Genomic DNA, 26,990 nt, shown 5'->3' with positions numbered 1-26,990 from the left:
TTGTTGCCTGTGGAAGCGGGAAGACATTATAAAAAATTGAAAATAGACCAACCATGGACTAAGCTTGAAAATAACAATCTTAGAGAACAGGCAAATCATAAATCTGGTACTTTTCCTTTAAAAAAAAGAAGAACAATATGGTTAGTACGCTAGCAGAGCTACTTTTATAAAAAGGGCAAAAATTATACTTATTAACCCATAATGGGCTCCTGTTTAACCAAATTATGCTAGCACAATCTATGAGGGCTACTATAAATTTACAGCCAAAATTTACCGACGACTCCTGGTAATTATCTCAAAGAATCTACGTCTAGAGATAAAACTGTCCGTTCTTTTCATTTTTTCTTTTTCGTGGCGACCAGTTTCATACCGATTGGCTCTCATACACTATACTTGGTTTTTTCGGAGTAAAATATCGCATAATATTGTCTCCTGATAATTTTCACACGCCCTTTTCCCCTTGCACCCTACCTCTACAAAAAATTGATATTATTTCGATATATTGTTTATGTTTTTGAGTGTTGAATGGATTTTGTTTCAAAGGTGTGAAAGGTCAATATTTTTTTACCAAATAAATTATCTCCTAAGCGGTACTTCATCAAAACACTTTTTCAGACACTTGTTGCATTTGTCAGGTATCGTATTTTCGCGCCTTCTCCGCGGATTGGACAACTTCCATATAAGGAAGGCGGAACACCAATTGCCGTGTCACCCTCGTTCCCGGATGAAACGTGAATAAGTTATGAAAAGATATGGCGCCGCGTGTGAGTAGAAAACTAAGAGTGAAAATATTCTGTCAGTCTTAGAATGAATGAAAAACATTAAGCGGAAGGTTTAATTTATGGCGTCGTGAGGTTCCCAAATCTTCTTAACTGGAAGCCGATGGTGTGGTAATACTGCGATCAGTCCAGAATGAGCTCTAAAGTTAAGGTGGCTGTTCGTGTCAGGCCATTTAATCGGCGAGGTAATTGGGAGTACTTATAAGTTCTTCGTGTGGAATAGCCGGCTATGATTTCGTGTTGTAATCGCGTGGATTGATTTCATTTTCTTTTACTTTGACAGAGATCGATTTGGGAACAAAATGCGTGGTAGATATGGACGATACGCAAACGATATTGTTTTCATCGGCCTCGAGAGACAGGTCTGTACGAACGCTCGAATGTAGGGACAACGTGCCACTTCGTATTTTTATTTTCATTTTATTTGTAAATTTTTACGAACTCAAGGTGTTGAAGTTATCGATCTGACACCAGAGTAATATTCTGGATGTCTAGATTTACAGTTTTATCGTTTCTTTATCATCATTTTCTGTCATTTGGAGGTGAAATCGCGCGTGTAGTTGGTTCCTCGCAGGTTTTTGTTTTGAATCATAATTGCTTTAAAATTATTGATTTTTTGAAGATATTTTGCATTCTTAACCAAACACCGTTACGTAAGGTTTTGTGCATTGCCCATTTCTTCGTTTCATGGTGATCTTTTCCTTTTTCGTGCTTGTTTTTTGAGGATCCATTAAAGACACATTTTAAGAGATACGACTTCTATTTCCGCTGTCACTTTCAACGCTAATGATTGAGGTTTCTTATGCTATAATGGTGAATATTTCTCCGCTTTCTTATCTTCGATATCAAGCTTGCATCTGTTTATAGGTAAGAGAATACTTGACAATGTCTCGCTTTCCGATCGAAAGGAGTTTTCAGTGATTGTAACGTGTTCTGCCCTATTATTATATAACACAAATTCCAGCCTTGTTTTAAAGATTTAATAAGCCGTGGTTAACACTGAAAATCTACTCAGCGCTGCTAGTTAAAAGTAGCTCTCGTTGAAAGCGGTATTATCTTCAGACGTCAACAGAATCACTGTCTTAAACCATTGGATTAGCTTTCGTCTTGCTGTGATTTACAGATTTGTCGCATTTTTACGTGAAAGTACGCTCGCGAATGCTATTGTTCAGTGATCAATATTCCTGTCGGCAGAAGCATTTTATATGGAAATAAATAGTTTCCGTTATCAAACTGTCTTCAACATTGAAGTCTACAAATCGCTCGAAGGGGGCCATAGCTTTTTAATTGGAACGGAAATAATTGGTGATGATGAGTCGTTCGAGAATCTTTCTCTGCCCACTTAGTCTTCGTTGTAAACAATGGCAAGCCGGTTGATTGCTTTCAAAAAGACCTGTAAACAAAATGGGCTTAAAATTACTAGAAATGTAAACACAAGACGAGCAATGATTTGCAGAGTCAAGAATTAACTTCCACTCGAGATATTTGTGTCGAGTGTTGATGATTTGATTCGAAGTGTGCCAAATAAATGCTTGTCATTCTGTTCGAGTAATCGGTTTTCCTTCAGGCGATTCTAGAAGTTTTGATCATTCCATGTACCTAGACGTAATTTTAATCAATATGTAACACGAAAGCTCAATTCTAGTTACTGATTTCGGTTTTTCTTTTTATTCACATTATTCTTGGATTTTTACTGGAGACAGGAAGAACACAAAGGTATGTTTAACCAGGGTCATCATAGTTTGCAGTTTAGTTACAGCGGAAACAAGTATTTAGCCTCTGTCCACCTTCCTTCCTTTTATGCATTTTAAACTTATTTTGATATTTTGTCTAAGCTTTGTGAATGATTTTTATGCAAAAAGATTTTTTACTCTGTCTCCAATTTAATCCTCTTGTTTATCACAAGATAAAAGATAAAAAAATAAGATTAAAATAATTTGCCAGATTGATAAAGTGTGGAAATGTTATTACAAGCATGTATGAAAAAGTGATACCTCTGTACTGAGCAAAAATGGCATCAATGCATTAATGAAAATTAAAAATATGTGCATGATTTAACAAAGTTTTTAATTTGTCGCTCCTAGAGGGAATATTAAATCAATCCTGACAGAATATAAGTTTGTGAATGTTATTAAAAGATCTCTAAAAATTTTGTTATTTATCCTTAAATGCATTCTGTTTAGATTTAATTTTTGTAAATTTAAGGGTAGGGTGAATTTGATATGAGAAAATATGTGTCTAAACATTGTTTTAAAACATTGTTTTTTTCTTATCATTTTCTTTGTTAAAATTTCTCAAGGGGTGATTTTCTGGGACCCAATGTTCAAGTTTCCTTAACTCCTTGTACATGTTTGTCACATTTGAAAAACACTTTTTTTATTCCTTGTAAGTGCAGCATATACTCCAGACCTTTTTAATGAAGAAAAGTGTTCTGTTATCTTTTCATTGCCTTGCATATGTGTTCTTGAAATGGTATGACTGTTTTGATTAATGGCATTCTTTGAATTTTTTCTTTAAAAAGACTTTTGCATTTGATCACTGCTTTTGGTCAATGGAAGAAAGTAACAACAAATATGCAAGTAAGTACATGGCTACCTTTAACCCTTTACATCTTAATATCTGTATGTATATTCTCCATACTGTTCTCTCTACATTTCCCAAGGTGCTGACAGGGAGAATTTGTGTAACAATCAAGACCTTTAGTTGGTGATCAGTTCCCAAATTCTCATGACCTAAATGTGTGATTTTATATTGTAAGGAGAAAATAGATGCTACATGTAAATGTAGTTACTCTTTGGGATCAAAGACTCAAGAGATAAATGGTTTTTGATATTATTAATTTATATAATTTTTCACCTTTTCTTGTTAATGAACTTTTCAATATCTTTTGTTTCACAAAGTTATAAGAAACTGTATCAAAAGGGCTATTGTAAACTTCGAGACGTAATTTCTTGATTCCCTTTATTGATTCGTACTTACTACAACAACATCTAATTCGTAACATAAAAACCTAAACTTCGTAACTTCGCATAACCACTCGTCTTTGCTTCGAAAAGGTACTACTTATATTACTTGGCTAACGTGTCCGTCAATCAACAAAATCACTTCTGCACTGTATAAACAAAACCATATATCTTGTTACATAATTGTTCTTGCGTGGGACATCTCACATGGGACGTCTCAATGTTTCTTACAAGGGCTAAGGAAGGTCATAGTTAAAAATCAGTAAGGAAAGATCAAACAATGGAAAAAACTTGAAGTCATTGATGTGACAATGGGTATTTTGCTGTTTTGTGAAGTTAACTTGTCTGTTGGTGTGTGTTTGTAGTGTTTTATATTGTTCTGAAATGTTCATGTTTTTTTCCAAGTCCTTGTTTAAATGCTGTACTTTACATGCATTGATCTTAATTCTGTTTAAGGTAAAACATGAGAATTGCTCTTAACATTTATCATAAGTTTATATAGTAACTTTTTAAATAAGTGGTGTGAAGGTTGGGAAATTGGCAGTTCAGTATTGAAATCAAAGCTATTTCAAATGAAGAACTTCCTGCCTTGAATTTCCTGGACAAGGCAGGTGGGAAAAGCAGCTGTATTCTTCCAGTTTCTGACCTTGCCCCACCTACATTAATTCAAATTTTGACTTTTTTTGGGAATCTGAATTAAGGCATGAATGAAAGTGATCCTTGCAGTGATGAGCACAACATGAGCAGTTCACAGCACATCTTTATCCGCAGTTCAAATATATGGCTTTTATATATTCTTAGCCATTTATTCATCACTTCACGGGTTTATTTGGAACCAACTTAATGACCAGCTCCCAGTTGGCTTGTTAGCTCAGTTGGTAGAGCCCTGCACTGGTATTGCAGAGGTCATGGGTTCAAATCCTGTACAGGCCTGATTTTTTTTCAGGCCTTATTTTCACTACTGCTTAAGTAGTGCACATTAAGTTACACTATTTTGTTACTCTCATTTTCTGAAACATGCCTTACATGTTAAATTGTGTAGGGAAATGAGGACTTGTAGGAAATTGCTCAATTCCTGATGAATGCATTATTTATTTTGGGCTTTCATTACAGAATGTCATAGCAGGGAAGTAGTGGATAGTAACAGGAGAAAATCCCCCATTTCTGTAGAAAAAGTAGTCCTGCATGTTGAAATTTGGATAGAAAATTTTAGAATTTTCCATTATCCAAACTTAATGAGTGTCTCTTTACTCTGTTCTCTTGTTATGATTCACTGGATATGCAAATTGGAAGGTGTTTATCAGTAATCCAATTGAAACAATCTGATCTACATTAGAAATAGCTATTTTATAGAAGAATTTTGAGAAATAATTTAAATATTCCGATTATGAAGTTGCATTAGTATACAACAGCATATTGGGAAGGTCGGTTCAAACAGTGATTGATACAAATAAGTTTACTTGTTGTTGGTAGCCATGTAGTATTTTTGTGCTATTCTATTGTAACCTATTCTTTAAAACGATAAATCACCAACAATAGGAAAACAAAAGGTCTACCTTATACATACTAATGCGGCAGATGTGTCAAGTCAATGCATGCACATGCAATTTTTTAACTTACACTTTTTTTTAATCACACTTGCATGCAATATTTTGGCATTTTCTATGTGTTTTTTGATTAACGTATATGCGAGCAGTACTGTACTTCACAGATTGTTTATCTTGAAAAAATTGAGTATAAATATTTCAAGTTTGGTGTTTACAATGCCTGTTAATCTTTCCCATTGACAGCCATCTTTCTGGCTTTTGGTTTAATCCTTTTATTTTTAATGGATTGTGTTCTGTCATTCAAGTGAATATTGTCTTTCTTAGATTCTTACCGCACTAGGATTTTTTGCTGATCTTTACAATGAATTTCTTTTCTGTCACCAAAAACACCTCAAAATATAATAATATCACTTGATATATAAACAGCTTAAAGTAAGTTGGCTGAGTTTTCATTGTTTACTCTTCATTTAGCGCATTGCATACGTACACGTTAACATCGACCTTTTCCTTTCATTTAAAATTGTCAACCATTAATCAAAAGAGCGAGTAAAAGTTAGTCTCCAAGGTGTATGCTGTGAGTCAAAATGTCACTGTTTTACAACCTGTTCTTGTAAAGTTGGAAGTTTGTTAATAGTGATGCACTGATTATTTTTCTGTTTCTGTTTCATGTATCAGGCCAAGAAAAAGTTTACAAGTGTCTTGGTGCAGATGTTTTGGAGAATTCCTTTGAGGGCTACAATGCCTGTATTTTTGCTTATGGACAAACAGGTAAAAAGAGAATGCATCAGCTGTGATTTACAAGGCAGCTTCTCATGCTTGCCTTTTCTTCCTCTTATTCTTTTACTACTACGTCAGTCCTTTGTGATTACATTGGACTTCATAACGAGATCTGTGCTTAAGAACTGGCCAGGATCATTGATACCAACAAAGTGTCAGGAATGTATGACAGAGCCTTAGGAGGGAGGCATGCTGGGAGGAGGAGGGGGGCATAGGGAAAGGAGGAGGGGGACATGCGGGAAGGAGGAGGGGGGCATGTGGGAAAGAGGAGTAACAATGCTTCTCTCCCCTTTATGCTACAGAAACAGTGATACATGTAAGTTGTGGCAATGGTGTGCCATCTGGGTTCTTCACTCATGTAACTGACATCATTCCTTCCTTGTTTTTAGGATCAGGAAAGACGTACACCATGATGGGAAGCCAGAACCAGACAGGGCTGATTCCCAGACTGTGTAATGAACTGTTTGATCGGATTTCAAGTGTAAGTTGAACTTGCTATAAATAAGTGGAAGTTGGGCATCAAGATGGAATGAACAAAAATGTGTTCAACAAACTATTTATCTCTTTCTCAAACATTTCAAATTTACTTACTCACCTACGTCACTACAATCTTTCCCTCAGAATGAAGATGAGAACATCACATACAAAGTGGAAGTCTCCTATATTGAGATCTATAATGAGAAAGTCAGAGATTTGTTGTGCCCCAGAGGGTATGTCAATGATATCTACATTTGTACAAGCCACAACATACCTATATAGATTTTGCTTCTTTTATTGAGGGTAGCATAGAGGTTCCTGATCCCATTTCATGCACAAGTTTTGAATACATGTAAACCAAGGGAAAAGAAGGAATTTGCTTTTTTTTTTTCTGGATCACATTAATACAGATGATATTTCATAATTAATCAAGTGGTGCATTTTTAATTTGGCATTAAATAATGTAAGATATTTTTTGTTTAGAAACCAAGCAACACTAAGAGTGCGAGAACACAAGATTTTAGGGCCATATGTTGAAGGACTCACAAAGCTTGTTGTGTCATCCTTCAAGGTAAGTTTTAGGATTGCACAAATAACATTCCTGTAAAATCTAGATGAGTCAGAATTATGAATTATCTTGAATTCTCAAAGATAATAAATTAGTCTTAGCATGGAGTTATGTTATCCTTCAGGATATTGAGAATCTAATGATTGAAGGAAACAAGTCCAGAACTGTTGCTGCTACCAACATGAACACAGAGAGCAGCAGATCACATGCAGTGTTCAACATTGTGCTCACAAGATCCGAGTACGATAAAGAAACAGAGGTATATATTAACCCTTTAACTCCCTTTTAAGATCTCATTAGTAATTCTCCTAACTGTCTGCCATACAGTTCTTGTTATGTTAAATTGGAGAATTTGGTATTGGATCAACTTACAATCCCCCAATTGATATTTTTCTTTATTCTCATCACTTGATATTGTATTAATATTGCAAGGAGAAATTCTATCTTGGTCTCTCATGGGAGTTAAAGGGTTAAATTGTAACAAAAATTTTAACCTGAAATATTTAATTTTGATGAAGAATCTAGTTATCCATTTCTTTGAATTTTGTGTATTTTTGACTATTTCTATAAATTAATTCATTCAAGATCCCAAGTCCATAGTAATTAACATAACTTTGATGTTTTACAGTCTATTGGTGAAAAAGTGAGCAAACTAAGTCTTGTAGACTTGGCAGGCAGTGAAAGGGCCAGTAAGAGTGGGGCTGAGGGAGAGAGACTTAAAGAGGGCAGTAACATCAACAGGTACCTTCTACTTTGGGCCTCTCAATTTGTGCCCCTCTGTGTTTGTTCATGATAGCTACATGGTGCTGTAGTGCAGTGAAGCTGTTGACTGTGGTTGATAAGTTTTCTAAATTTTGTTTCAGATCCCTGGTTACCCTGGGTCAAGTTATTTCAAGTCTCGCTGAGGTATTCCAGATTGGTCAAATTTAATTGTGTCTGTCTCAGAAAACAGTTGTTTCAATAAAAGCTAAGTTTTTCATTTGTCTCACGATGTAGATGTAGATCGCGATGTTTCAACTGCATACTGTAGTCTTCTACAGGTGATGAGGTAAACTGGTCATGTGTGATCTTATGATGCTCTGCTGTGATTAATTGACTACATCATGAGACAAACGAAAAACTTAGCTTTTATTGTTATTCACCATGATGAATAACCACAACCTTTTCAGTTGTTTCAATGTTTTACATTGTTCAGATGTGTTCTTCTGAAATTCAGCTACTCTAGATGTTGCAAGATATATGAAATTTTTTAAGACATTTTTGTTATTTCTTGGTAGTCTGGAGGTAAAGGAAAAAAAGCACTTCATGTGCCATACAGAGATTCAGTTCTCACTTGGCTATTAAAGGTAAGGAAAACAACAAACAAGCAAACAACAACAGCAACAAAGACATAGCCAGGGAGAAATGATAAACGTCTCAATACACAGTGTGCATTTTAGAATACATGAAGAGATGAAGGTGGTTTTATTAAAAAGGAAAATTACTGAGTTGCATTGAACTGTGAGTTCGGTATGAATGATCAAATGGATGCGTGACAAAAGAAGCCAATTTTCTAATTTCCTCTCTCAAGTCTAGGAGATACACTGTGCGTAAATGTATTTGATCCTAAATAAGTAATTTTTTTATCTGCACTATGGGTAAAGTTTGAGATTTGAAACTCAGAAAAATGAACAAATCAAGGTTGTTAAATCAGGCTTTTTCTTAAATCCCTCTGTGGCCATTCTTAAGTAGCTATTTTGTGTTGCTAATATTAGGACAACCTTGGTGGCAATAGTAAAACAGTGATGGTGGCCACAGTAAGTCCTGCTGCAGATAATTATGAGGAGACCCTCTCTACATTAAGATATGCTGACAGAGCAAAACGTATTGTTAACCATGCTGTGGTGAATGAAGATCCAAATGCAAAGGTATTATGACTTCCTTTAATTTGCAATTTTTTTTCTTAAATTTCTCCCTTAGATCTGGTGTGAAATTTGAATTTGGCTTGATTTGACCTAGGACTCTAAATTAAAATGGAGGCGAAAAACTCTGGCTGGGATCCCTGTGTGGTGTTTGTGAACAGGACACTTAGCTATTACAGTGCCTTTCTCTACCCATGAGTGTCAGGGAAACTTGAAATGCAGGGGGGGGGGGGGGGTGTGGAAATTGGATGAGGGTAGCCTGTGATGGGCAAACATCTCATCCAGGTGGAGTAGCAAAACAAGTTGGAAATTTAAACTACTTAATCCTTTTCTGATGGAGATTTTTTGTGCAATTTTGACAGATTATCCGTGAATTGCGTGAGGAAGTTGACCGTCTTAAGAGAATGCTTGCAGCTAAAATTGCTGGGAAGTCACACATTGTTGAACCTGGAGAGACCACCATTGAGATTAAAGAAATGTTGTCTGAGAGTGAGAAGCTGATGAGTGAGTGTACAATGACATGGGAACAGAAGGAGAAACAGACGGAAAAAATTCAGCAGGTACATTCATGAAAATTGATAGCATAAAAATGTCATTTAAAAACTGTGAGTTGAGTAGCTGCCATAGAAACTCCTTGGTTGTATGCTCATCTCTTTAGACCATTTTTTTCCTTTTCATATAAATTTCCCTTGTCCCTTTGGCTTAGACGTACAAAAGGGAAGCAGCCCCGCCCTGACCAAAGGGACAACCTACCCTCTAGATACAGTGCCCCTTTAATATTTACCAAAGGGAGAGTTGTTATCAGTAGAGGCTCATGTTTATTTTGTTCTCTTAAAGTCATTTGGTGAATCAACTTCAAAGTGAAATAGTATTTCTATTTTCAACATATTAAATGAATAATGTTTTAATTTCACTGAACCATTTACAAAGTACCGGTAAGTTCCCCTTGAGCAAAACTCACTCAAAAAATTGCAGAATTCTTTAAGGTTTTCTGTACATTGTTGAACTCAGGAAAGACACAAGGCTCTTGAAGAGATGGGAATCTCAGTGCAATCATCAGGAATTGCAGTGGAAAAGTCCAAGTTCTATCTGGTCAATTTGAATGCTGATCCCTCAATGAATGAACTGCTTGTTTACTATTTAAAGGTGATAAAAGGAACTTATCAGCAGATAAGAATGGTAGTCATGCCCTTTTCCATGGATACCATACGATCTTTATAAGAATGTTGTAATTAGCAGTTGAAACTTTGGTTTTTAAAGTACAGGGTGCTGTGGCTAGTGTTTATGCAAGATCCTGCTTCTTCTTATCATATAAAGTATTATACAGAAGCAAAATGTAAATTCCCAGTACATGTAGATAAGAATTTTCATGAGTTTATGTCACCTGTATGCTGTTGTTGTCCTATGGATACCACAAGTTGTAAAAATTTATTTCCAAAGAGAATTTAGTATTGGATCAACTTATTATACCCAAGTTTATATATTTCTTTATTCTCATCACTTATCTGGTTGATATTGTGTGATATTGTGTGATATTGTAAGGAGAAATTCTGTCGTGGTCACTCGTGGGATTTAAAGGGTTAAGCTCATTGTTGAAATGTGCACCTAAGCTGACCCTGGCCCAGGAGCATGAGCTTTGTAATAAATATGATGATTTTTATCAAATTATTTTACCGTTATTCATTTGTGCAAAATTTAATTTTCTCACAGGAACATACTATTGTTGGAAGACCCGATGCCACACATGCCCCAGTGAGTATGAAAATTGATCATATGTTCCAATATAGAAGAAAGTGACTTATCAAAGATAGCAACTAGGGTGGAACTTGGGCATGATGTGAAAACTACCCAGAAAAATCTTTCTGAGTTCCAGAGGCTGAGAAATTTTGTAAAGTTCGAAACGGGTTCGGAACGATTTTGGAAGGTTTTCTGAAAGATTTCTTAATCTGGACTTTGTTAAAATTTCTGATTTCTGAAGAGGGTTTCTAGACGCTTCCTTAAGGTTCCTAAAGGGCTTACAAAGATGTTTCTAAATGATTCTAATGAGGGTTGAAGAGATACTGTAGACAGAAGTTTCTACTGGACTGTCTTAGTAGGTTTTACAGTCGAGTCGCCCGAAACCTGAGTCATGTTGCCCTAAATTTCAGTTATGTCGCTCGAAACAAAAAAAGTCAAGTCGCCCGAAGAAACAAATATTAAAAAGATATGAATTTCAGACTGTTAAAAGGCAATAACGTTGAGAAATTTTTATCACTAAAGTGCTCTTTGTTTCCGACAACACCATGAAGATTCTTAAAGTGTTGTTCGTTCCTAACAACAAAGGGAAACGTTGTTCGTTTCCAACAACAAAATGAAGCGTTGTTCGTTTGGTATGTAATCGTTTCTTACTCACGGACGTTTCGTAAGCTTATGGAACTTTTTCTTGGTTTCTAACAATACCATGAAGACTTTGACTACGCAGAAATCGATCGTATGCTCGGAATTGAAATATGTTTGAGCAACGATTCTAAAAGCGTTGTTCGTTTCTAACAACAAAGGGAATCGTTCTCCGTTTCTAACAAAAAAATTAAGCGTAGTTCGCTTGGTATGTACTCGTTTCTTACTCACGGACATTTCAGATGCTTGAGAAACTTTTTCTTGGTTTCTAACAAAGCCATGAAGACTTTGACTACACAGAAATCGATCATATGGTCAGAAAGGCCATATGATCGGCAGTAATCGTCGCACTATAGGGCTTGTTGGCGTGGTTTAACGTCATCATCACACTCAATGCAAGGATGAATGCTCATTTTGATCAGTTCGTATTCTTATTGTAGCTAGCTTTACCCTCTTCATATATACTTTGATCGGATCAAAATATACATGACCAGGGGAAACAGAGAACAACTACATAATTTCTGCCTATTCTGATCCAAAGGGAAATGATGCTATCTGACTACTACTGTGAAAAAAGTCACAAGCATAAACAATAGACTATTATTCTAAAAGTATCACACTTACCTTACGCAAGGCAACAAGTTAATTTTTAATGTTACGAAGTTTACATAAAACACAACATAACTTTATTTTTATGTTACACGCTTTACCTTTTACCGACTTGTCGAACGCGACAATCGACATTCGTTTACCAGGTGTTTTCATCTGTTATTGTTAAGAAAGTCACAAACAGATTAGAAAGTTAGAAACGGAGAACGATTCCCTTTGTTGTTAGAAACGAACAACGCTTTTAGAATCGTTGCTCAAACATATTTCAATTCCGAGCTTACGATCGATTTCTGCGTAGTCAAAGTCTTCATGGTATTGTTAGAAACCAAGAAAAAGTTCCTTAAGCTTACGAAACGTCTGTGAGTAAGAAACGATCACATACCAAACGAACAACGCTTCATTTTGTTGTTGGAAACGAACAACGTTTCCCTTTGTTGTTAGGAACGAACAACACTTTAAGAATCTTCATGGTGTTGTCGGAAACAAAGAGCGCTTTAGTGATAAAAATTTCTCAACGTTGTTGCCTATTAACAGTCTGAAATTCATATCTTTTTGATATTTGTTTCTTCGGGCGACTTGACTTTTTTTGTTTCGGGCGACATAACTGAAATTTCGGGCAACATGACTTAGGCTTCGGGCGTGATGACTCTCGGGCGACTTGACCGGTTACCCTTAGTAGAGAGGGAGACTTCATTCAAAGTAAAGTTTACTACCCTTACAGGGCGTGAAATTGCGCCTAATACAGGCGCCAATGCGACTAAATTTTTTACTTTGGCGACCAAATCCTGAAAGTTAGTCGCCAAATTGGCGACTAGAACGTTTCATCATAACCTTACCAAGAGATATAGTGAATTAAAAAGATTTGCAAAGATAAATCCGCGGCAAACTTCCTCGTTAAGTTTGTTTCCAAAACGTAGCACATGCATCTCGATCGATAACTAGACGCCATCTTGGTTTTTTATATCATCCATCCTATTGTCCACTTTGTAGCACGTTAAAGATCTTTTCCCTAACTTCATTTTGGAGGGTCTATCTAGAACGCTGACAGCGTAAAGAAATATTTTGTTTGTCTTTGAAAATGGCGACCAACTTTTTTTGAATTGGCTACCACTTTGAAAAATTTAGGAGCCAAGTGGCTATCAGAAAAAAAAATTAATTTCACGCCCTGCCTTAGTGACTTTTTTATAATTTTTTTTTCATAGGATATTCAACTGGGCGGGCTTGGAATATTACAGGAGCATTGTCAGCTTGATATAGAGGGCAATGAAGTGTATGTTACACCGCTAGCCAAAACAGGGTATGTGCATTGTACTTCTTATAACTGAGGTTGAAAAAGTATCAAATATTACCATGTTTATTGTACAGCTGTAAGCTAAGCTTACTACTGTTTTATCTGTGTGTAGCACGTGTGTTAACGGAAGACTTGTGGAAGAGAAGACGCAGCTCAAACATGGAGATCGTATTCTGTGGGGGAACAACCATTACTTCAGAATAAACTGTCCCCGTCTACCAGGTGTGTATAGCTGAAATTATTCCTCAGTGTTTATTCTTCTTCTCCTCCCCTCGTCCCTGTTCCTTTAGTCACTCTCTTACTGGGTTGGGTGCCTTAATGGCCATGTGGCAACTTATAACCTTTACATACATATTTACCCTTTGCCAAACAGGAAGTGAACAGCAAGTGGAACAAACGGTTGATTTTCAATTTGCCCAGACGGAGTTGATGATGAATGAAATGAGCGCAGGTAAACGTACATCACATTGATTTTTTTTCCAGTACATTTCTAAATGTTGCCTCTTATTCAGTCGCTTGCTGAGTGAATTTTAACTGCGTTGTACACCCGTGGATATGATATAAATAAAGCCCGCTTGGCTTATTCGGGCACACGCTGAAAACAAAGACAGCGTAGTTCAATGCCGCTCAGCGCATCAAATCGCTCGCAAAACCTCTCATGCAGCCACGTAGGATGTTGTGTATCTGCCTATGTCTGTCGATATTGGTTCGTAGTCTAAATAAAGAAAAAAACGCAGTAATGGTGTTAAAATCAAATCCCATATCACTGTTTTTTTTCCCTCATTTTCTTGGCCAGGGCCCCTCAAGGAATCTGTCAAAGCTCTTGAAGAGCAATATAAAGCTGAAAAACAAGGTAAAGTGAAAAAAAGAGAAAATCGCGGTGAGATTTTTGAAAGCAGTATAAAATACTCAAATGCACGTAAGACGTTTTAACCTTTGACTCAATAGAACGCTTTTCCGTGAAGTGTAGCAAACCTAAAACCAACAATGACAATAATAACTTTATTTTAAGAGGGAGGCGCAACAACCTCTTACAGTTTTCTAATTGACGGCCAAAAGAATTATCAGGGAACTGTCTCAACAAAAGAAAATTTCGCAGTCATTCAACATTAAATTAGATTGAAACAAGCATACTGCCTGACGCGCGTAAGACTCAAGTGATCAAGTCGGAATTGGTTTCAGTTTTAAATCTGATTGGTGCGAGGATTTTGACCAATCATAGACCGCAGTGAAGCGAAACCAATGAATGGCGGAGTGTTCAGGACTCTTCATGACAGATTTCTTTAATTCATACTTTTCAGGAGCCTTAGACAGGCAACGTCAAATGTACGAAGAAAAGATTGAGGAATTACGAAACCAAATGGTTCCAATGGGGCGGCAGAGTATGGGAGAGCGTACAGTTAGCATCAGCTCTTTTAGTTCGGGATACGGCTCATCAAGGATGTCATGGTGTGATGACAGGTGATTAATTCTTTCTTCTCGTTCCTATGCATTTCATCATAAATCTGCTGGGAAAATTTGGTGCTGTATCAAGATATCAACCACAAGCTGAGTCAGTCGTCATGGCAGCCACTTGGAGTCTTTAAGCGCTGTGAAAGCTGCGGATAATAGCTATGGTTGGGTACTTAAAATCTAATGCTTTGTTTCTTTGTTATTATTTTAACTAGCAGGGAGAATCTGATTCAGTTTGAAAGAAAACCCTTGGTGCTCAGAGAGGAAGTGATCAAAGCCAACACTCTCGTCAGGGAAGCCAACCAGTTGAGTGAGGAGATGGGTAAAGAAACAGAATTTGCCGTGACGCTTCAGGTACATTGAAAGGTTGCTAACATTGTCCAGCACAAAAATTCCAAGAGTGCATTTTATTATAGTCTCACTTGAGTGATCCAAGTGCGATTGTTGGAAGTATTGCATCTTGACGAGTCATCTAGACAAATTACCGAGCGAGGATTACTTGCGACACTCACTTCAAAATAGCTTTATCGAGCGAGCGAGTATCTCAATTTGTTTTACGGACCTTTTACCGCTGGATAACAATTTATAATGGTAATTGAACTGAGTGGAGTGCAATTTGGGCTGAAATCATACGCGTGATTTGAAATCACAAGTATGATTTCAGACCAAAATTGCACGACACAAGGTTCAATTACCACTTTATTACATCCATTTTGAAATCGCCCAAATACAGGACTTGGTCAGTTCAAATATTTTATTAATACAATACTGAGCCGGTTTGAAATTAAATTCATCTATTTGGGGGGAAAAAGTAAGAGTTTTGGAAACAAAAGTTGCAAAATTTGCCACATGATACTCATTGTCTTTCATTTTCCTGCAATTTGATTGGTCACTTTTAACAAGACTCGAAATCTAATTGGTTGCTTTGTTTCTAGTGTAGCCTCCCCGTTGGCTGGGAAAAAGATGCGATTTAAAGGAAAAAATGGTGCGATTCGTGAATAAATCGCACCAATTAGAGCCAATCAGATTGCAGGGACCACCAGTGATTTCAAAATGGGTGTAATAAAACATGAAATAGCCTCTCAAATGTGCGTTTCACCTTGTCAGTTGATTAATCAGGAAAATGTGATTATTAATCAGATTCCAACATCGAGTTTAAGTTTTGGCCGGAGCAGACCTGGATTCAGTAGTGAAGTTGCCATTGTTGTGAAACACAAGTCGAAAGGGACACAGAGTGAGTTTCTGTTCATTGTTCTGACCTAAATTACCCTCGCTAAACGCCACTTTTTTTTGTCAGGTAATTTAGTGGTAGCAAGTGAGTTAATAACGTCATTTGGCTACCGTAAAGAGTTTAAAGGCGTACGTTTCAAGCGTTAGCCCTTTTTCAGATTGATTATCGAAGGGCTAACGTTCGAAACGTCAGCCTTTAAACTCTTTACGGTGGCCAATGTACGTTTCCAACTCAGTTGTTAACACTTAATTACCTGCTATACTCTCCCACCGACGCAGCACCACAGTTTCTTTAGAAACTTGCCCCCCCTTTACTCTTTTTTTAATTTGTCAAACTGGTCAATAACACTGTTATATCATGTTCTCTGTTTCAGTTTGGTCCCTGGAGAAGTTGTCCAACAAAATCTACGACATGAGAGATCTCTACAATCAGTGTGTTGAAGACGATATTCCTTTCTCCGAAACGGTAAATACAAGTTTGGCTTACTGAGGTGAATTTTCAGTGACTTCCTTCGTGAATTGCTGAGACTAAAGATAAATAACCTGCAGAAAAAGGAAAAAATATGAACCCTTATTGAAGTTTGACTTAAATCTCAACTCAGTTGGAATGGTTTGATACGGAAAAGCGTATTTTAAAGCATATTTCTGTTTTGTCAGGATGAAAACTTGGATCTGTTTTTCGAGGTGGAGTGCCACACCCTGATCGGTGTAGCTAACGTTTTTCTTGAGTGTCTGTTACACGATGTGAACCATGAGTATGCAGCACCGATCATCAGTCAACAAGGAGAGGTGAGCATAAAGGCCATCCAGCTGACATGCTTCAAGAGTGTCATGAAGAAGGGTCTCGTAGAGGGCTTTTTCCTTCGTTATTGTTTTGCACTAGAAAGTTAAATTGTTTCTTCGAAACTGCGAATTGAGATTTTCGGAAGATTCTTAGGGTGTCTCGATTTTCGATTCGCGAAAATCGAAACTCGAGCCTCGATTCTTGAAAGTTTCGAATCTAAACTCTCTTCCATTTGAGCAGTACTGTATTCGTATTGGAGCTCCATCTGGCTGTTGGGCGAAGCCAGGATATTTCGTCAGGTTTTCCTGACATTTTATTTGTGCTCTCTGAAGCTCCCGACTCTAGAGAGACGTAATCGTAATTTTTCATCTAAATTGCTTAATAGAACTTACTGATATGGATATGACTTCACACGTATGTGATCTTTGCTTTGCTTCCTTTTCATTTCAGGTTTGTGGCCGGCTGAAGGTCGAGGTTTCTAGGATTTCAGGTACATGATTTACGAACGCGTTTAAATGAGCGTGAATTTTTGTGAACAAGCGTGTTGTTGTGTTACGTGCTTTGGTCGCGTGGAGGTTCGCGACATATCGCCGCGAAACGATTCGAGAATAGGTCACTACGAGTGTTTACTTCGTTTGACATGAATATATTTTCTCGGAGAGTAGTTGTCCTTGCGACCGATTTTTTTCCCCGTTTTACGTCGCCCAATTCAAACTTGTTCAAATTCATGGGTGGGGTTGCGTCGTGTAAATGAATCACAGAAACGTCCCTGAAAGATATGCTTTCGTAATAATGTGTCGTGGAGAACTTTCTCCTTGTGTGTCGCACTGTAACGGTTTGGAATCCAAACATTTTTCAAGCAAAATGTTTCATGCTTCATCTAAAATCTGCACCGAGTGTGATTGTAGAATTTGTTTAAAACGGGGTAAGGTTTCTGTTCAACTAATCTATCTCTTCTTATACGTTTTCAACAACAGAGAAAGCTCAGAAGAAGAAGTCTAGAGAGGCTGAAGGTGACGCTGGAGAAACCTCGAGCGACGAAGAGGACGATTTGTTAGTCATACATGATGATAATGGTGATGATGACGATGATGAGCTGGTTAAAGGCTCGCAGATGCATGTAGAGGTCAAGGTTGTTGAAGCTTATGACCTGCCCCCAGCTCTGTGCAATTACGTGTTCTGTCAGTACAAGTTTTGGAATGACGATAATACCATTGTGGTACCCCCGATCAATGCCAGTATTTCTCAGCCGGGGCCAAAGACAAACACGATGATTTTCGAGCATAAGCAGGTATGCTCATTTGCATAAGGCTTACTTTTCATTTGCCGTACTGAATGTGGTGTATTTCGACGGCGAACTTATGTAGTCCAACTTACGCTTCGGCGGAACAAGGGAACTGAGCGCAAAAATGAAATATATTTTAAGCTCCATGTTTGGCTTAAGACAAGTTTGACGTTTGCGGCAGTAATATTCAAAAAGGAATCCTCTCTATTTTGCAGGCTAGTAAAGGTTTTTTGTATTTCTTTAAGCTATACGAACTAAGAGTTTGTCTCGGTTTCCTCAGAATGGAATAACGACACGTCATTATTTTTCATCCGGAGAGGAAAATATGACTGATATAATATATGTTTAAATATTTTCAGTTATTTGACATGGAAGTTACGGACGAATTCGTCGAATATGCATCAGAGGGCTCGCTGGCCATTGAAGTCTGGGGAAACCGAATGAAAGGATTTGATTCACAAAGTAAAGTAATGCTAAACTGGAACGTGGAACCTCAGCAAAAAGGACTTCACGACAGGTATCTGCAACGACCCTTTTCTTTCTTTTGTTCTTGTCTAGCTCTTCGTTATTTATGTAAATAATAACGAAGTCTGCATACGACATATCGTCATTTAGAAGCTGGGCCGTGTCCCAATATTTTTAGCATCAAGTGAGAAGGAATCAGTTTCCTTTCCTTGGATGGGATGTTAGTTCATAGGATCCAGCGCACTGACCATTAGGCGAGTGCGTCTTTACATTTTGACCGTGGCATCAACAGCTACAATTCCTTGGTCTTGCTTGTAACGTAATATCTTTACCCCACAGGTGGGGAGAACTTTTACGAAAGATGCAGCTCTGGGTGGAAATATTGGAAATTAACGATCAAGGGGTCTATGCACCAGTAGAACTACACATTCAAAAAGACAATCTAACTGGTGGAGTATTCCAGCTTCGTCAAGGCCACTCGAGGCGAATTGTTGTGCGCGTTCAGCCTGTGCCGAGGGCCGGTTCTCTTCCGGTTGTGTGTGACATCATTTCCGCTGTGTACATTGGAAGTGTTAGTATGAGAACCAAGAATCAACAACCGCTGGACAGCTATCAAGAGAAAGATCTTGCTATGTAAGTGTTTTTTTTTTATTGAAAACAAATTAAACATAGTTCACTTGGAAAAGTTATCCTCAATCCTAAAGTGCTTTAAAGATTCCACTCAAATGTTTTTTGCTCTATTTTAAGTATTCCTTTTATATCAGTTTTCGATCTTTCTTTTTCTTCATAGTCTGCGCGAAAAGTGGTCCACTTCTCTGATGAAAAGACGAGAGTATTTGGACGAGCAAATACACTCCTTAATCGACAAACAAGGTAACGCTTGAGGGGAGATTAGGAAGAGAATTGGCCTGCTTGTCGGTGTCGGCAGTAGGGGCAATGTGCGTGGAGGGAGAAATAAAAATCAGAAAAGGAAAATGTGGACTGGAGTGTGTTCCTTCCTTTCACATGTTCTTCCTGCGCTAGATGGCGCTTACCACCCTCTCCAAGCTTGCTGCGCTGGCTTAGAAAAATTCGAGTTTTTTATTCAGACCAAACGAGGCACGCAGTAAGAATTTAGCACTGTTTCTGTTGCATCAAGCAACAAGGAGTGTTGCCACCCCTTGTGGAAAAGATTTTGGTCCCTCGTCGGTTGCCCAAACCAAATTTAAAGCGAGCTAGGATGATTCAGCATCGACAACTTTAGAAAATTGAGGGTATATTTTCGTCTCTGATCGGGACACTCTCTAACCTCAAGCATAACTATGAAGTATGTTTCATCTGCAGACAAATCAGCGAGCGATAAAGAGCGGGAGAGCTGGATGATCGACCAATGGGTTTGTCTCACCGAGGAGAGGAACGCTGTCCTTGTTCCGATACGAGGAAGTGGAATCCCCGGTGCTCCGCCTCTTGAAGGGTAAGGATCTTTCTACACGACCGCGTCGGCATCTCACCCCGAGTAACTACTGATTAGGGTTAAGGAGACTACTAGCTGCTAATTAAATATTTACATGTTCCCTCAGGGGTTAAATTCTTCCGGGTGTTCTTTTATAGGACTGTGCCCTTGGGAATGGAGAAGTACAACCCTGTTATCTTTCTGGATTTACAGAATGGTAAGGCAATCGATTTAACTTTGTTTGGTTGATTTAAAATGTATGTTGCTTCGCATTTGTTATGGGAAGGTGAAGAATTTTGTAACGTGTGGTGAAAATTTGCCCTTCGTAGAAATATATGCTCTGTGGAGAGGTTATTACTCATACTCTCTTTGGAATTTCTACCCAAGGAAAGCGTTGTGTGTTGGAGTGAGGTTTCCTGGTATGAAAGCGTGACATAAGAAATTTGCTACGCAAGATGTGCGCGATTATCTTTGTGATCTCACTCGGTCTTTTCTGTTTTTATAATTTCTTTCGAATCAAACCCAATCTTGCTGAAGTTTCGCAGAGAGAGGAAGAAAGAATTATAGATAAATAAGTGTGTTGCTCTCTCCTCCCCACAGATGATGTGAGAAGCGGCTGTATGGAAGAAGGAGGCCCGGCAGGAGTGGATTCTACTTTGGTGTTCGAAAATTCCGACCACATGATGGAACTACCGATTATAAACTACGATCAGAAGCAGGTTTGTGATCAACACACCCCGCGTGTGTAATTATGAACGTGAATTCTTTTCAGGCAAGTTCAGGGTGCTTAGTCACTTGACGTTTTACCTCACTGACTTAAGTCACGGTGGTATCACGCCATGGCTACCACCTGAGCTAAATATATCAGAGCAATCAAATTATCTTCTTCCCTGCACCCTACTTGGCTATTGTGGTTTCAGTGGTAACTGTGTTTGGGCTGCATCAAATGTGATTCCTCGACATTGTGCGTGATATCTTTTGTAATGACTTGTAGGTTTCTGCCACTGTGTTATGGGATTCGTCAATTCACGACTCCGTGTTTCTTAACCGTGTCACGCAATCACATGAAAGAGTTTATCTGATCTTGAAGGTATGTAAGAAAACTACAAAGAAATCGCTTTCAATTAAGATAGAATTTAAGATAGAATTTTCCTCAATGAACATAACTGTTGCTCATTAAACCCTGTTACTTTGTTGGGTTGCTATTTTATCTTGGAAGCAAATTCTTAAAAGCATTTTAGAACTGAATTTGTGGAACTTTAAATGGAGAATTCTTCATTAAATCGTAGGAGGCAAAGGTTAAAATGATCCTATTCCGATTACCTTTCCTTACTGCAGATCATCGTTCGCCTCGCAAGTCCAATCGCGATGGATCTGGTCCTTCGGAAAAGAATTTCAGTCAAAATATACAAGAAACAAAGCTGGAAAGACAGTTTGCTGAGAAAAATTACAAAGGTATGTGAAACTTCTGACAGTTGTCCCTTTTAAGATATATTTGGTTTCGTTCATACGTCATTTTTTTGATTGACGTGTCGTACTGTGATGTATTAGATTAAAAACTAAATATTTTGATAATTTATCTTTTACAAGGATATCATAACACGGTCTGGCGTGACGTACGAACTTGTTTCACACATTCCACGGGTAAGTTAACGCTTACAAAATGAACGATTTTCTTGTCATGATAATTTACCAAGAGGGTAAGAGTGAATTTAAGCTGAGCTAGGAACAGATGAAATTAGGAGTAATTTGATATGACATTTAAACCATCTCTCTGGTAAATAGATATTTGCCGTTTTCCTCATAGTCGCCCTCTAACCCTCTAGGGCTTTGCTATCGACCTCAATATTCTCCGTTCGACCCTTGCTTGATGGAATACGAGAATTACGAGGTGAACAAGGGTACTGATAAGTTCATCTTTCAATCACCTTACAGCAACCGGGAGAGGAGACAGAAGAACGCGAGAGCCTGGCGCAAATGGCTGCATTAGCTGTGGGGGAGGGGGAGGAGGAGGATGAATCCGTGTTGAGAAAGTACAGCAAAGGAATCTCACATGTGGAAAGTTTGTTGGCACTCGATCGACTCAGACAGGTACGGCGCCAAAGAACTTGGTGGCTGTCAAGCGGTGCTCAATGGGTAGCGCGTTGGACTCTGAATTAAAAAGCCTGGATTCGAGACCTGACCAAGTCATTGTGACGTGTTCACGAGCAAGATTCTCTACTGTCGAAGTTGCTCTCCCTACGAAACTTGACGAAATAAAGGGGTTTAACTGGCGATTAACTAGCGTAGCGTCCCATTCAGGGGGGAAGTAGAAATACCTCTAAGCGGTGCATGTCACGCAAACCGGGATAATTTCCAGTGGGGGAGAACACCTGACTCCTAGTACACGATTTATGGAAGTATTCAATAAGGAGATAGTAATAATAATATCGCTCGTGACCTTAAATCACTTGGATGTTTCTTCAGCAATGCACCAACAATTGAAAGCGTTTGTTTGTTTATTTGTTTCGTCGCCCCAAATTACTAAAATGGGTGAATTATTGAGCGAAATGTGCTTGTCTCTTTGGCAGGAAGTTATGGTGAAGGAGAAACTGGCGGCCATTGGAAAGCCCTTGAGGAAATTCGCCAGTACTCCAAACTTGGCAGCTGCGGTAAGATGTACTGCTTCTTTGGTCTTTGTTTGACTTAAGTTGGCTTTGTTAATTACACAATGACTTCTTACAAGTAGAAAAAAAACAATTCACAAAATAGTAGTTACAACCTCGACAAGTCTTAAGGCTCATGATTTTTTTTGTTGTTTTTCCTGCTTTTATAGTCGGGGGACCTTTCGTTCGCGTTCAGTGGAAAAGACGATCGATTTGATTCACCAGAGAGTCACAAACTTTGGAATACAAGGGTGAGAATCAGTTATTTCATAGCAGTCTCCATCTAATTTATATTTTAACATTGTAAATACACTACCACATTAGAATTGACCTTTTGTAAAGGAGAAGAGTGAAACATTTGTGAACGTTCTTGTTAACAGGCTAACAACAGAAGCGATTTTGTTCTACCGGGGAGTTTCACAGATCCTCGGCCAATAAGACCAACGAAGGAGGAGATTTTACTTGACCTCTCACAAATGAATGAAAAATTCAGCTCATCACCCACTACATCAGGTGTTGTATTGCGGAATTCAGGAGGCGGATCATCTAACTCACGCCCCAGCTCCCTTCTCATGGAGCTTGAGCCTCTAGAAGAGGATGAATCTACTCCCGCACCGAGCCCTCAAGTCAGGAAAAATCCCAAGGCTTTGTTCGACTTCCAAGAGACTACAGGCCAAGGGTCTTCTGAAGGAACAGTCAGCCCCCTTTCAGATGAACTTCGGGAACGTTCAGGTAGCGCCGATACGCTAACTTGTGAAGATCCCTCCGCGCCGACGCCAACGCCGACGGCGTCGGGTGAAGATTTATCGAATCCGCCAGTACAGGCAAACGATTTCAAATCGATCAGTCTGGAAAATAACTTGATAGTTTTTGCTTCCGAGAAGAGCAGTGCGAAGCCAAGTGTGGGGATAACATTACGCGGTTTAGATGACGCTCTGGACGACGAAGAAGACGAAGATGAACTCTCATCGCTTCTCACACAAACTCAGGTAGAGGGGGAACCATTGGAACTACTAGGAGATAGCGAGGAGCAGAATTCCATTCCACACGAAAAGTCAAACTCTAGCAGTCGAGAGGATCTACTGGGTTCCTTCGAGGGGGAGGATGTGCACGATTCGCTGGATTCCTTGGGGGATTTGAAAAAGGGGCAGGTTATTTGCATCGGAGACAAGAAAACTGGAAGGATTAGATATATTGGACCAACTGAATTTGCCCCTGGTGTTTGGATTGGTGTTGAATTGGACACCCCCTCAGGTGAGTCATTTTTCAGTAAAAATTTTAACTCAGTGTCCAAAATAAACCCGGATTGCTTTGGTTTTGCTGCTTGTCGCTCCGTGATTGGTCAAGAAAAATTGCGGGACCCTGTCAACCAATCAGTTGCAACACTAAAAACGAGTACGACCTACATGAAGTAACTCGTCTTTGTGTTGCTCTAGGCTCTAGGCTGGTGACATCTTTTTACTGCAAGTTCTCATTATGTTATTGTACCCGCTGTTATTACATCAGTGTGATTTTAGGCACTTAATATTAAAAGTTGGGATAAGCTCTGCTAATTATTTACCTCAGTCTCGTGAGGATATAAAGCCTTGCAGGTATGCTCCTCGTTCTGTGCGATACGGACGTTTTATGTGCTAAGTTTCGTTTTGATGATTTTTCTCGTTCACTAGGAAAAAATGACGGGTCTGTGAGTGGTCAGCGGTACTTCGCCTGTAAGCCTCGTTATGGATCCTTTGTAAAACCTGAGAAGGTATTTCCCATCGACTCTGTCAAGCGCGAACCAGCCGACCAGAAAGGCTTAGGGCGAGCCAACAGCCCTACCCAGAGTCCCGTGGTTATGAGAAAACAAACACGTGATAACCGACGTAAGAATGAATGGAAAAGAAAATCAAACATTTTATTTTAAACAACTTAATTTGTTGTAAACCACAGATTAGAGACAAAGTTGAGGACAATTTTCGGAAGACTATCAGTCATATATTTTTAATCAAAACTGTTCCGTCCGGAAAACAAGCAATCCGTATTCAGGAATTTGGAAACCATTTGAATTTATACATAGGATGTGGCAAATAGTGGACACACTGTTTGAAACCTTTTTAATTCTCAGGTATATTTAGTATTATTCATACAATTAGATGTAAAATTATTTCTCGTGCGGTAATTTTGCTCTCGGAGAGAACCAAAAAAACATTTTTGATAAGTATGTGGCTACGCTGCGCGCGCTGCGGGCTCCGCTATTAGTCTGGTTTAGAAATAAGACCTCCAGAACGTTGCGAATCAACCAGAAAAGACGATTGATGGCCAGAGATGGACAGGTTTAAAATCGCAAACTTAAGTCGGTGGAGGCGAACAATAAGGGTGAACAGAGATGGTTAAGAATGGAGAAGATTCACTCGGGCTGAGGATAATGAACTGGAGAAATGTAAAAGGAATTTTCCAACATTCGCCATTCGTGAGGAGCTCCTTTTGTTTAGGTTAAAGTGTAGAAACTGCTGGAAAAATTAGTAACGTAAACGGTTCACAAATTGCATTTTATCGACTTTAATAATCATTTCTTATATGCCACAACGTTATATACATTGGCGGATCTTAAGTAATTTTGACGGAATGTTAGGAGCTCCAAGCTTGAAATGAACAGAAATGAGATTTAGAATTACCCGCAAGTAAATTATGAATTGTACAGTTTCGAATTCGAATACGCGGGAATCAGCAGTCATTTGTGAGTGGGTAAAATGCAGGAAGAAATTAAGACATGTATTTATTTTAATAGTTTAAATTTTTTGTAGCGATTTATATTTAAACAAATGGGTCTGGGCTCTCCTTGACTAGCCTCATACACCCAAGTATTAAGAATACCCCTCGGGTAAGAGGACGCTGGTATGCCCCAGGGGGACAACGTCCTATAATTCCCAGGGGTAGAGATATAACCCTGAAAACAGTAACTGCTTTTGGTAAGGAAGGGAAGGGAGTTTGTTTGTGGGGTGGGGTTGAGTGGCCTAAAGCCGTTGTTGTCCAGAATGTAACAATTTGGAGTTACATTTTGACATTACACCAACGTTTTCATACACTGCCTTTCTCGCACTCCGACGAGAGAGGCAGGGAGCTGGATCGAGGTTTGATCAGAATGGCGAAAGTTTAGAAGTGAGGGTCACAGACTTTAAGGAGAACATGGAATCGGAATTCCCCTTCCCTCTTAATAATTCTGGAACTAAGGGAACGTTTTATACCATAACGAAGGTAAATTTTAAAAAAATATCTAACAACGCCGATGAATAAAAGAATTTAATATACAGATTGTTTTTCATAACTATTTGGGGAAATGATAGTTTTAAATTGTAACTACGATTAGCTCAAAGAGACCTTTGAAAAAGTTATTACCAAATTTTCAGGGACTGGGCACTAGAAAGGAATGTGTAAATTTACTGGTTAAAGTGTTGGCTGTCTGTTTATTTTTCCTCTTATGAAAGTTAATCGGTAAGTAATGTAAGTTAGATAGATTTGCGGTATAATTTTAAAAAAGTGGGCGGAATAAACGAAGGTTACCGCAAAGCTTTTGTTGTGATAACTACCCCGAAAACAAAACAAAAAAGTAAAAACGAAGAGAAACTTTAAGGCAACTTTTAAGTTAAAATATTGCAACGTCTGACGCAACTTTTCGATGTTCTATTTAACCCCCTACCCCCCCCCCCCCACCCCTGAGATGATCTGGCCACTAGGGGGCGGGTCTCGGGATCTTTAAGTCCCCCTCAACCTCTGCTCGGGTCAATGTGTTGTGTTACAGAATGCTCACAGCGTGATTTCCTTAGAATGGTTGACTTCTAGTTTCTCCTAACAGTACCATCTTTTGATCAAATGTAAAGGTCATGAGTGTAAAGGAAATGATCATCATTTTAAGAAGCTCCTGATTGTCAAACAAATTCTTATCAGTGCCACAGGACTATGACTGTGTACCACCAACCTTTCAGGAAAAAGCTTACAAATTTGTCGAGGTGACCCGCGATGGAATCTTATTCACCGCGAGTAACAATCCACTGTACTAACAATTTCCACATCCTCGGGTAGTTGAGGCACAAGACTAGTGAACATATTCCAAAATAAGCCCATTGCCCTTCAGGGTAGCAAGTCATTTCAGGTTTTGCGGTCAGCCATGAAATAAACATAACAACGGAATGACATATGTCAGGAATGTTGTGGCTGAGAGATTGTAAACAAAATCACTCCAGTAAACCCAAACGAGGTCAAGCATACCTATTTGTTTCTAGCCCGTGGGCTTCTTGTCATGACCTGGTTATCAATAAACAACATTTGTATTTAAACTACACAAGCGATATTGTTGGTAGTTTTTACTCATTTGATACTAAGTCCTTTCCTTACTTTCGCCCAAGTTTTCAGTTTTCAATCCTAGCTCAGAT

The 26,990-nt window shown here is 38.5% G+C and overlaps 1 protein-coding gene across 2 annotated transcripts; it reads left to right on the top strand.

The window, feature by feature from the left end:
• Nucleotides 1-748: 748 nt before the first annotated feature.
• Nucleotides 749-25,868, top strand: LOC131783007 (kinesin-like protein KIF13A). Of its 2 annotated transcripts, none has more exons than XM_059099748.2 (41): nucleotides 749-964; nucleotides 1,063-1,141; nucleotides 2,483-2,495; nucleotides 3,301-3,358; nucleotides 5,965-6,057; nucleotides 6,456-6,547; nucleotides 6,688-6,776; nucleotides 7,027-7,114; nucleotides 7,236-7,370; nucleotides 7,740-7,852; nucleotides 7,975-8,017; nucleotides 8,389-8,457; nucleotides 8,866-9,018; nucleotides 9,375-9,572; nucleotides 10,024-10,158; nucleotides 10,723-10,764; nucleotides 13,200-13,294; nucleotides 13,401-13,510; nucleotides 13,662-13,739; nucleotides 14,085-14,141; nucleotides 14,590-14,749; nucleotides 14,959-15,094; nucleotides 15,881-15,974; nucleotides 16,345-16,436; nucleotides 16,628-16,759; nucleotides 17,205-17,244; nucleotides 17,732-18,045; nucleotides 18,399-18,556; nucleotides 18,844-19,137; nucleotides 19,295-19,377; nucleotides 19,828-19,957; nucleotides 20,095-20,153; nucleotides 20,537-20,655; nucleotides 20,931-21,026; nucleotides 21,275-21,391; nucleotides 21,527-21,580; nucleotides 21,872-22,027; nucleotides 22,507-22,587; nucleotides 22,752-22,832; nucleotides 22,962-23,835; nucleotides 24,249-25,868. In XM_059099748.2, exons 1-41 carry the CDS (start codon nucleotides 913-915, stop codon nucleotides 24,482-24,484), a joined length of 5,298 nt encoding a protein of 1,765 aa, XP_058955731.2. In that variant the 5' UTR covers nucleotides 749-912; the 3' UTR covers nucleotides 24,485-25,868. The 2 variants fall into 2 exon arrangements, with proteins under 2 accessions (XP_058955731.2, XP_058955730.2); XM_059099747.2 differs by having other exon boundaries at nucleotides 14,956-15,094.
• The last annotated feature ends 1,122 nt before the right edge of the window (nucleotides 25,869-26,990 follow it).

The sequence above is a fragment of the Pocillopora verrucosa genome, chromosome 5 (genome assembly GCF_036669915.1).
Source record: "Pocillopora verrucosa isolate sample1 chromosome 5, ASM3666991v2, whole genome shotgun sequence".
In the NCBI taxonomy this organism is placed as follows: Eukaryota; Metazoa; Cnidaria; class Anthozoa; order Scleractinia; family Pocilloporidae; genus Pocillopora; species Pocillopora verrucosa.
This window is presented reverse-complemented; position numbering and strand designations above follow the sequence as displayed.